At 38.1% G+C, this 12181-nt stretch overlaps 1 protein-coding gene across 7 annotated transcripts in view; it reads left to right on the top strand.

Moving 5' to 3' along the window:
* BRDT (bromodomain testis associated) overlaps positions 1-12181 on the top strand; it is a 64062-nt gene that overhangs the window by 39722 nt on the left and 12159 nt on the right. For all 7 annotated transcript variants that reach the window (XM_054531251.2, XM_054531246.2, XM_024249840.3 and 4 more), the window contains 4 exons: positions 1085-1146; positions 2149-2199; positions 3972-4143; positions 11797-11897. In XM_054531251.2, the coding sequence (XP_054387226.1) occupies positions 1085-1146; positions 2149-2199; positions 3972-4143; positions 11797-11897 (386 nt within the window). The remainder of the gene's footprint in view (positions 1-1084; positions 1147-2148; positions 2200-3971; positions 4144-11796; positions 11898-12181) is intronic.

Raw genomic sequence — 12181 nt, 5'->3', positions numbered from 1 at the left:
TGACCCAGGATTATGACTGGGGAGGATAGCATCAGAAACAATTGTAGGATAAAGAAAGAGAAACCCACTAGCACCCTGTTGGAGAGATCTCTTTTTATGTCTGCTTCTACTGCCAGTGTCAGCTGTACAGTATTTCTAAAGGCAGAGGAGATACTATAAAACTCATTTCTTGCTGTATAGCTGAGGCTGCCAAATAGCTTCGCAGTCAATCAGATACAACCTTTATTACAGAGTTTAGCAAGCACAGCAGACCTTTCCACAGAACTAAAATAGCTTTACTTTTAATAAAAGACTGTATCCTCTCAGGTAAATGACATCCCCTTCTCTTATAGTAAATTCTTTATTTTTTAAATTAAGCCTCTTAGGGCTATATTTATGGCTACTTGATAAAAGGTGATTTTAGCATAATGGATGCTGCTTGTTTGAAACCTTATCTCTGTTGCAACATATTCCTTTTTAAACTGTCAATTATTCAAGCTTGTTACTGTTATGTAACTTACTGTGCTTTTTGGCCGAAACATAATGAAAATTGAAATTTGTGAGTGGATATTTACTCCTCTATAGGAAAATAAAATAATCTTGAAAGCAGGTATCCCTTTAGAAATTTTAGCTGATTCAAAGAGGGTGAAAACCTGTGACTCTAAGGATTTCTTGATATGAGAGGTTGGTAATAAAGGCATTTTCTTGAAATCACCCCTATATTTCTTTCTTTTTTTGAGACGGAGTCTCGCTCTCTTGCCCAGCCTGGAGTGCAGTGGCGTGATCTTGGCTCACTGCAACCTCCGCTTCTCAGGTTCAAGCGATTCTCCTGCCTCAGCCTCCTGAGTAGCTGGGACTACAGGCATGTGCCACCACACCCTGCTAATTTTTTGTATTTTTAGTAGAGATGGGGTTTCACTGTGTTAGCCAGGATGGTCTCCATCTCCTGACCTCGTGATCCACCCGCCTCGGCCTCCCAAAGTGCTGGGATTACAGGCATGAGCCACTGTGCCCAGCCTCCACTGTGTTTCTAATATGGAAAAATTATAACTTGGTATTTTTTCAGCTAATAAATATTAAAATATTTATGTGTATACATTTGCAGAAATGTTCCCTAAGTTTACAGAAGTAAAACCAAATGATTCTCCTTCTAAAGAGAATGTAAAGGTAAGTGAATTCTTTATTTGTATCTCTGAATTTTAAAAGTATGTATAACTCATGAGTATAGTAGTAGCTTTCTTTAAAATTGTTTTCAATTTTATTTACACGAAGAAAGTTGTCACTGTTTTTAGCTTATCAACTAAATGTTCAATGATTTCTTCCTGAAGAAAACCGAATAGGGAAGCTATTTGACTTCATTTTGCAATGAGATATAACTGTTATATGAGCCAAATGGATAAGTAGAACAAATTCTAGAAGCTTCAGCTTATCCCTGAGAGTCTGAATACAGAGGGATGGCCTTGGTATCCTGAATGAGTGTACAGAACTATGCATACAGTGAAGTGAAATTTCTCAAAAGGTGGTAGGAGAATGGTAGTTAAGGTTTCTACAGATAAAGCTTATAATTGCCAGCTATCCATTTTGGCACATCTATGTTTGACTAGTAGTTGATGTGCTTTGAAAAGAACAGAAGTGGCCGGGCGTGGTGGCTCACGCCTGTAATCCCAGGACTTTGGGAGGCCGAGGCGGGCAGATCACGAGGTCAGGAGATCGAGACCATCCTGGCTAACACAGTGAAACCCCATCTCTACTAAAAATACAAAAAATTAGCCGGGCGTGATGCCATGCGCCTGTAATCCCAGCTACTTGGGAGGCTGAGGCAGGAGGATGGCGTGAACCCGGGAGGCAGAGCTTGCAGTGAGCCAAGATTGTGCCACTGCACTCCAGCCTGGGCGACAGAGCAAGACTCTGTCTCAAAAAAAAAAAAAAAGAAAAAAGAACAGAAGTGATTTTTTTACTAGCTCAAGTTGTCATCCTCATATACATTTTTTTTTCCCTTTGTACCCCTTCCAAACATAGAATTATTTATGTAACAACATCTAACTAGGTTAGGGAAACACAATAACAAATAATACTGTCTTAAAAGAGCTCTAATTTGTGAAAAAGGAATATAATCACATGGTTAAGAGATAATATGATTAATGCTATAATCTATATAATTATTTTTAGAAAATGAAGAATGAATGTATACTGCCTGAAGGAAGAACAGGCGTCACACAGGTAATGCTTAAAATGTGTTTTAAAGAACGGGGAAGAAATGGTTTACATATAGATTAGGGGCTTATTTTTTAAAATAAGTAATAGCATGAAGAGAGGCAAAAAAAAAAAAAAAAAACCACAGCAAGTATATTCAGAGAAATATGGAAGCTGAGGGTATTTATTAGATGGCTTGGAGTATATAACGGGGCTTTGGACACGTAAGTGAAATTATACATATATATATTTTGTTGTTGTTGTTGTTGAGACAGTCGCGCTCCATCACCCAGGCTGGAGTGCAGTGGCACGATCTTCCCTCACTTCAACCTCCGCCTTTCGGGTTCAAGCGATTCTCATGCCTCAGTCTCCGGAGTAGCTGAGACCACAGGCACACACCACCACGCCCAGCTAATTTTTGTATTTTTAGTAGAAACGAGGTTTCACCATGTTGGCCAAGCTGGTCTCGAACTCCAGACTTTAGGTGACCCACTCACCTCAGCCTCCCAAAGTGCTGGGATTACAGGCGTGAGCCACCATGCCTGGCCTTCCCGTTCCTTTTGAATAGGAAGAAGTTATAGATGGTCTGTCTTGCCAAAGGTGTATTAGTGGAATAAAAAAATTATGTCAAGTTATGAAGGAACTTTGGAAGCATTTTTATCTCAATACGTAGCATGTAGAATGCCACCTTTTTTAATGGTCTATTTTTGGTCAAAATTTTTTCACTTTCACTCACTGAGGAAAAAAATGCCTATTTATGGTAAAAGGTAGTATATATTAATCCATAGGTTCATGTATGAATGTATATATTTGTGTAGTTCAGAAAGTGATTTTTTTCTTTGGCTGATTTAAACCTGAGCATTAGGCTTTGAGCTTTGGCCTGGATCTATATTGTTGTAATAAACATTCCTATGGCATTTGTTTTATTCATATTTGCATAGGTGTTACTTGTACACTTGCCTACCTACTACCTCACCCCAATGCCTTGTTAGACAAAGGAGAAAGACTGTCTTATTTATCTCTGTACCATCTACAACTCAGAGCTTAGTTAGATAAGGCTACTGGGCTTTGCTACTGTAACTTCGCTTGCCACAGAATAGGTGTGAGATTTTAGGTAAGCTGCTTCTATTATTTCTAGAAAATGTAAGTAGAGATAAAAATTATACTTAACTCATAGCATTATTGTGAGAATTAAAGAAAAACTATATAAAGGACTTACCCTGGTACCTCACACATAGTAAACATTAAATAAATGTTAGCTATTATTACACTACAGCTTTTACTTAATAGTTACCTGAATATTGAATTAGAATTTATTGATAGTCTTGTGGGTTGACCATGATGTAATTTTAAATTTATCCCCTTATGTCTATAATACAGTAAGGAAAAATGGCTAAAGTAAGTGAATTGGTCTCTGGATTTGCTATAAAAGCTCAGGGGTTTGTTTTGTTTTGTTTTTTAGTAATTACAGGAAAGCTTTAAATGAATAGCATTGTTTAATAGTATACATGTATACTCATGTAAAATATACATGCATACTCATAACTAAGATCATAGGCTTTGACTTACTCTACCTCTTGTAAGCCATATAATGGCCAAGTTATTTAATGCTTTTAAACCCCAGTTTGCTCATTTGCAAGATAGGGATAACTATACATTATAGATTTGTGTGACTTAAATAATAAGGTATTTTAAAAAGGTAGCATTAAATTATATTCTTGACTCTTGTGTTTCTGTTCTCTTTGGTATACTTCTTGTATAGTTAAAACTAAGTGATAACTTTGATTTTGTTTTAACAGATAGAATATTGTGTGCAGGACACAACCTCTGCCAATACTACCCTTGTTCATCAGATCACACCTTCACATGTAATGCCACCGAATCACCACCAATTAGCATTTAATTATCAAGAATTAGAACATTTACAGACTGTGAAAAACATTTCACCTTTACAAATTCTGCCTCCCTCAGGTAAGAAATTAACAAGTAAACAACTGTTATTGAGAAATTGACTTCTAAACCTATACATATATGAAAATGTTATGGTCATCTTAAATGTTAAATATCTGGGAAATACCAACAATCATAATTAGTAAATTCCAGGTTACAAATAATCACTGAAGCACATCGTTAGCAATTATCTGCTTTATACCTGTAGGCATTCATTATATTTAAAAGAAAGAAAATTATGTATACAGTTCACACCCAATTTACTTTCATGTAAATTATATACATTGGTATGATATATATATATATATACACACACACGCACTACACATACAAATATTATATATATAAATTGTATACACATATATGTGTATAATATACATACATTTTACATACACAGACACACACACACACACCTGTTACTGCTGGAGCTCATACTACCAAGTTCTGAGCAGATCTGGGAAATGCTGTTTTAACTTCCATGACACCTATCTGGGTTAGAAAAGTAGGAAAGAATAAGGGAAAGATACTTAGAGATTCTATAGGTAAAGAAATGAAGTTACAGATATATAAAATAGTTTACAGTTAAGGAAACTTGGGCTAGAAATATTTGCCTAAGGGTAGTTCCTATTTGTCTAAAACTGGTTAAATTTTTATATTTTTAGATTCATTTGACTTAATATCTTATCAGAAGGGAAAGTTTTGCCTGTCTCAACTTGGTTCTGTTGGGTTGAAGGAGATGTGTGGCACGAAGGGTACTTCTGATACGAGTTTAGCCTAGAGCATGACTAAACCTTAAGACACTAATGTATTTAGGCCTAGGTTAAGGGCAGATATGAATATTCCTTGTCTATTCTTCTTCCCTCTAGAATGTGCCCTGGTTTCCACTTGGCCACCCAAGGGCAGAGGTGTCTCCCTAGCAGAATACCTTTCCAAGCTGTTTTACTGCAACACAGATTAGGAGGAAAAGGGAGACGTTTTGATCCTTCTTCACAGCTTTCAGTTTAAAAGCTCCCTACTATTCTGTGTGTGTGTGTGTGTTGTTTAAAGTTTTTTTTTGAGATGGAGTCTCGCTTTGTCTTGCAGGTGGGAGTGCAGTGGCACAATCTTGGCTCATTGCAATCTCAGCAATGATTCCCGGGTTCAAGCGATTCTCCTGCCTCAGCCTCCTGAGTAGCTGGGATTACAGGCATGTGCCACCATGCCCAGCTAGTTTTTTTGTAGTTTTTTGTTTTTGTTTTTGTTTTGAGACGGAGTTTCATTCTTGTTGCCCAGCGTGGGTGCAGTGGTGCAATCTTGGCTCACTGCAACCTCCGTCTCCCAGGTTCACGTGATTCTCCTGTCTCAGCCTCCTGAGTAGCTGTGATTATAGGCATGTACCACCATGCCCAGCTAATTTTTTGTCTTTTTAGTGGAGACAGGGTTTCACCATGTTGGTCAGGCTGGTCTCGAACTCTTGACCTCAGATGATCCGCTTGCCTCAGCCTCCCTATTCTGTGTTTGAATATTCCATTTTGTCTTTAATTAAAGTTATATCTCTTCATTGTGGGGAAGGGAATGGAGATCAATGGAGAAAATATCTAAGGCCACACTGGAGGGCATTCCAGGAAGAAGAATAAACAAATATCCAATTCGTTTATTGGAAATGTTTATGTCTACTCTTTTTTGGAAATACATTTTCAAGATACTTGGAGAATAACAGAAGATATGATAGCTATAGGTCATGAGTTACCTAGAATACCAGTGCTATTAATTTGTATACAACAAATTGTATACAAATTTGTATACTTTTATTTGTGTACAACAAGGAGCTTTGTATAGGAAGCATAATCAGATTTTATTCAGTTTTATTTTATTTATTTATTTTTTTGACACAGAGTCTCGCCCTGTTGCCCAGGCTGGAGTGTAGTATCACAACCTCTGCTCACCGCAACCTCTGCCTCCCAGGTTCAAGCAATTCTCATGCCTCAGCCACCCAAGTAGTTGGGATTACAGGCATGCATCACCATACGCGGCTAATTTTTGTACTTTTTGTAGAGACGGTTTCGCCATGTTGGCCAGGCTGGTCTTGAACTCCTGGCCTCAAGTGATCCACCCACCTTGGCCTCCCAAAGTTCTGGGATTACAGGCGTGAGCCACCACACCCAGCCCCAGGTTTTATAATGGGGAAAAAATTGCTGCTTACCATGTAGAGGATGGATTAAGATGATGCTCTGATGTAGTTAGGATCAAGTAAGGACACTGCTGTAGTCTAGGAAATAAATTATTAGGACCAAAACTAACACAGCAACTATAGAAAGGATGTGGATATATAAGGTATTTTTGTGGCAGAATTGATATACTTTGTTAGGATGAATGAGCTACTGGGAGATTATCTAATAGTTGGATTGAAAACAGGAGACAGAACTCATTTGGCACATGTTTGAGATGTTACAGAATATCTAAGTGGAAATATAAAGCTAGAAATAGGTTTCTAGAACTAACAGGGTGTAACAGGAATTAGAAATTAGGAATTAACAGTATGTAGAAGCTACTTGAAGCCATAAGAATAAATGAAAACACCCAGGAAAATCTGCAGAGCAGGAAGAGAAAACCTTAAAGACAAAATTCTAAGAAATAAAACCTCCTCAGTAAAAGTAGAAAAAAATAGTTAAAAGAAGAGGTAATCAATGGTAGAGAAAAAGGAAAAATAGTGTAATAAAAGCCCAGGAAGATAGATTTTTTTTTTAGAAGGAAATCAAAAGTATCACATACTGCAGAGCATTTAAGTAGGATGAGGAATGGAGAGAGAGCATTACATTGGGAATGTGAGAATTTTTACTTTTGCGGAAGCTTTTTTAATACCCATTGTGATGGGGCAGAAACTAGATTGTTGTAAATTGAGAAGTAATGGAATTTGAGTGTAGTGAATGTAAAGCATTCTTTGAAGAACTTTGTTAGTAAAGAGGATGGGAAGATATTTGTGGCTTTAACAGGAAAATAGATTTTTTGGAGGAGTGGGCAAGATTATTTTGAGTTTTTTAATTGGAGAGATTTGACCATTTGAAGGCTCATTATAAAGAGCTAAAGTAGGAAAAAGTTACTCTTTTTACTAGAGTATGTTTTAGAAGAATGCTAGGGTAGCCTTGCCCTTGAAAAGGAATAGATTATGAAAAACAAAGGTGAGAATGTAGTCAGGGTGTTCTCTTATTCCTAATTTAAGAAAACCCCCTATCTATGAAAAGTCAGGCTTTTAATGCCTACACCTTCAGTAAGGATCAGTTTATTATATTACTTGAAATTCTGTTTATATGATGCCTATTAGTAAGCTAATATATAAAGGAAAGTTTGGATGATGCCAGAGGAGCTGTTCTTTTGCAGTTAGCAAGATTCTGAGAAACAACATGGTTTACGTTTGCCAACTGTAGGTGGCACTATGCCCAAGGGAAATTGCAAATGTATGTGAGCCATAAAATTTATAGAGAAGTTTTCTTTTGCTGGAGTTAAATCTCAATAGAAATAAATTTTTTGTTAAACCTTATAATTAAATGATAAAAGCAATGTGTTGAAGTTTTCTTATTGGAAAAATAGTTTGACAAAATGTTAGAGTACATAAAAGATTAATAAGTGAATGTTTAAGTGTTACTGGTTTTCATCACACCTGCCCACATATGATCCCCACATGAAATGGACAATGTTGAATTTTTTTTCCTTATAAGTTGAAGCTTTTAGCCATACCCTTATCCTTATAGTTTACCCTTTCCCCTTCTCATAAAAACTTCACTAAATTGCCGCCATAAAAAGGGATGAGTTCATGTCCTTTGCAGGGACATGGATGAAGCTGGAAACCATCATCCTCAGCAAACTAACACGAGAACAGAAAACCAAACACCATATGTTCTCACTCATAAGTGGGAGTTGAACACTGACAGCACATGGACACAGGGAGGGGAACATCACACACTGGGGCCTGTTGGGGGATAGGGGGCTAGCAGAGGGGTAGCATTAGGAGAAATACCTAATGTGGATGACGGGTTGATGGGTACAGCAAACCACTATGGCACGTGTATACCTATGTAACAAACCTGCACGTTCTGCGCATGTGTCCCGGAACTTAGAGTATAATAAATTTTTTTTTTAAACTTCACCAAATTATATTGAGTTTTTAAAATATTTAGGCTGTTATATAAACATGAATTCATAATTGCAAATGAAAAAGTAAATCCAGGAGTTTGCTATCTCATAGGAGAAATAAACAACTGGTATATAAAGTAAAAATAATGTACCCTTAAAGAAGCTAAAGTGAACCTTACGGAGGTGAAGAAGGCAGAATCACCTGATCTGTTTGGCAGATACGTATTTTACAGAATGAGTATCATTTGAGCTAGATATTGCAGAAAAAAAATAAGGCTTACCTATGTTTATTTAGTATGGAAAGGCATTTGGATGGAGGAAGCAACATGAATGTGAAGGTATTTAGGCAACTCATAATTCCTTGTGATTAAAGATTTGGTTGGATTAAACAGGAATGTGGAAAATTACAAAGGTAGACCAGGTTTAGATCATTTAACCCTTTAAGTCTAGATACTTTGGACTTAATTATAATAGCATAGTCAGTGGGGAGGCAATGAAGGTTTTTTGAGTGAGGGTGTGCCTCTGGGTGATTAATTTGCCAATATTATCTAGGTGAGTTGAAGGAAAGGAGAATATAGAGACCAGAGAAAGGAGGAGACCAGCTGGGCTGTTGCAGTAGTAGGGAAAAAACGACATAAAGTGATAGAAGGAAAGAGAAGGGGAAAGTTAAAAGAAATTACAAGAGTAGAATGGGCAGGTCTGCAAAATATGAAAACATGCTAGGTTAATAACCCAGGGATATAAGCTTTGATGGCTCACAGGATACTGGCTGGATACTGTCCAGGTTGACAGACCTGGGACACAGATGAAGAATAGGCTTCTGAGGAAAGATGAGTTTTGTAACGTTTTGAGGTCTCACAGGGTCATTCATGTAAAAATATTTTTCAGAGAGTTGGACCCTTGACATACTTCCTAGGCTTTTATGACACCTCTCTTAACCATCCCATCTGTCTGTCCCTTACAGATATCTCTTTATTTGCCTCCCTTTAGATGTTGATAATTCTCTGAATTGCATCCTTAAGCCTCTCTGTTTTTTTCATCTACCCCAGAATTTCCCAACCATGTTTCAAAGCACAGTCTTACTGAATGAATGTCCCCTCAGCTCTTATAGCAATGAGCTCGGAGCAGCCTTCCCATTTATGCAGGTGGCCATACATTGATCATTTTCTATATGTCATGACATGGAAAAGGTTGGAAGTAGTGCTCTATACTTGGGTGATCTTTGGCATCCATGACTTCTAGTCTCATTTTTACAATTCAAATGTATCCAGGCCCCAGGCGTGTTTATACAACTCTACTAATGTCTTTACTTAAACATCACATAGGCATTCCAAACACAGCCATGTAAAAACTGAATTCCCCCTTTTAGTCCCCAGATTTTATTTATTTTTTTGAGACAGTCTTCCTGTGTTGCTCAGGCTGGAGTACAGTGGCGCAAACATGGCTCACTGCAGCCTCAACCTCCTGGGCTCAAGTCATCCTCCTACCTCACCCTCTCAAGTAGCTGGGACCACAAATGCGTGCCACTGTGCCCAGCTAAGTTTTTATTTGTTTGTTTTGTAACAAACAAATTGGTTTGTTTGTTTGGTAGAGATGGGATCTCACCATGGCTGGTCTCAAACTTCTGGGCTTAAGGAATCTTCCCGCCTTGGCCTCCCAAAGTGCTGGGATTGCAGGCCTGAGCCAGTGCACCCAGCCTGGTCCCCAGATTTTAATCCTTCCTCTTTAATTGTCAATAATGGCACTATCACCACTTACCAACTTAGAATCAGCAAATTAAGGGTCACTTTAGAATTTCACTTACCATACATACTTTTTCTCCTTCCTAAATAATCACTGACAGGAAGCAGAGAAGGGAAGGTAGTCCTATACTTACAGCTTTTCTCACTATTTTTTTCCTTTCCTTGTTGAAGTGAGGAAACATGGCTACATTGGGGCTGTGTATAGACGTACAAATTAAAAATGTGAGCTTTTGTTCTGCATTCTTTGACAGTGTTTTTGTCTTGCCCTCCTATGCTCACTGCTATTCCTTGATGTTCCTTGCTCTCTTCTTCTAACCTCAACCTCAGAGTATGATTTAGCCAGAGAATCAGTCAAGGGATTGATGGGTGGTAGAAGCTTAAATGTAAGTCCCTGTAATATGTAAGTGGCCAGGATTTTGTTAGTTTGGGTTAGTTAACAAAGACAGCAGCTCAGTTTTGATTTGTCCCTCTTGTTCTTCAGCCACGAATTAGAACCTGTAGACTATGACTAGAGAGAATTGAATCAAGTGGTCAATTAAGTTTCATGCATCAGGATGTTCCATGTTGCGGATGACAGAAAACTCAGCCCAAACTGATTTAATAAAGGAATTTTGTTGGCATACATAAGCAATAGTCCAAAGATAGGTCAATCTTTTAGTCATGGCTTGATAAGGGCTCACACTCTGTAGTTAATGTTCACCAATAATAATAAATGAAATATTTGCATTAAAACTTAAGAATTAATGAGATTGCATAGTTTGTTCTCCTCACCTCAGAGTCAGACTTACTGCATTTCTCATCCCTGTTCCCTTGGTAGCTATTTTGAGTGTCTGGTATCTTAGTTTCCCTCTCTGTGTTTTTTTGTCTCCAATTGGCCCCCCAGGCAGCATCTTTCCCTTGGAAGCCCTGCACTGGCTTAGGTCTGCTCTTCCTAAATGAGTTACTGATGGTGAGATAGAATTACCAGGATTGGCTTGGCCTAATTAAAACCCACGTCTAGGCTGGGCACGTAATACCTGAGGATAGTTACTACGTTTTAGTCATCCTTATGTTCCCAGTGCTTAGTACATAGTATATGCTCAGTAAATGTTTAGCGATAACTGGGTTTTATCAGCAGTCTAAATTGCTTTAGATAAGTTATGCTATGGTTTTGAATGTTTGTCCTCTCCAAAACTCACGTTGAAATTTACAGGCCTGGCCAGCCACAATGGCTCATGCCTGTAATCCCAGCACTTTGGGAGGCTGAGGCGGGCGGATCACTGAAGGTCAGGAGTTCAAGTCCAGCCTGGCCAACATGGTAAAACCCCATCTCTACTAAAAATACAAAAATTAGCCAGGCATGGTGGTGGGCGCCTGTAATCCCAGCTACTCAGGAGGCTAAAGCAGGGGAATTGCTTGAACCCTGGAGGTGGAGGTTGCAGTGAGCCAAGATTGCGCCACTGTACTTCAGCCTGGAGCATCAAAGCAAGACCCTCTCCCAAAAAAAAAAACACCTCTGGAGCTGAGGTCAGTCTAAACTGGAGAGCTGCTATAGCATGGGGTCAGATAAAAAGGTTTTGGTGGGTGAGTATGTCAGCTATACTTCATGCTGACCAGAACAAGCAAAAATAACAAAAAAAGAGCAAAGTGTTAACTTTCAAATGAGAAATATTTTACAGTATAACAAGTCCCTAACTAAGAATATTCCAAAGTTAAATGATGCATCAAAAAATTAGTCTCTTTGTTTTCATAGTGTCTGACCTGGAAGGAAAAATAAAATCAAATGCTGGGTAAGTAGGATGAAATATTTTAATTATACTATTCTAAAAATGTGTGCATCCAGGTGATTCTGAACAGCTCTCAAATGGCATAACTGTGATGCATCCATCTGGTGATAATGACACAACGATGTTAGAATCTGAATGTCAAGCTCCTGTGCAGAAGGTAAAAGTAATGTTTTTTTTTTTTTTCTAACAAACCTTGAAGGGATTTGAAATTGGGTTTGAAAGTGGTACAAGAGGTATTTAAAAGCCCTGACTTAAATGAAATGTTGGATCTCTAAGCCTAATTTTTGCCTACGTAATTTTTTAAAAAAGTACTTGTGAGCAACATCCTTCCCCTACCCACCTACCTACCTATCATTGGTCCTCTTGTTTGTGTTTTTTTGTTGTTGTTGTTGTTTTTGAGACGGATTCTCACTCTGTCACCTAGGCTGGAGTGCAGTGGCA

The sequence above is a fragment of the Pongo abelii genome, chromosome 1, assembly GCF_028885655.2.
Source record: "Pongo abelii isolate AG06213 chromosome 1, NHGRI_mPonAbe1-v2.0_pri, whole genome shotgun sequence".
NCBI classification, from domain to species: domain Eukaryota; kingdom Metazoa; phylum Chordata; class Mammalia; order Primates; family Hominidae; genus Pongo; species Pongo abelii.
This window is presented reverse-complemented; position numbering and strand designations above follow the sequence as displayed.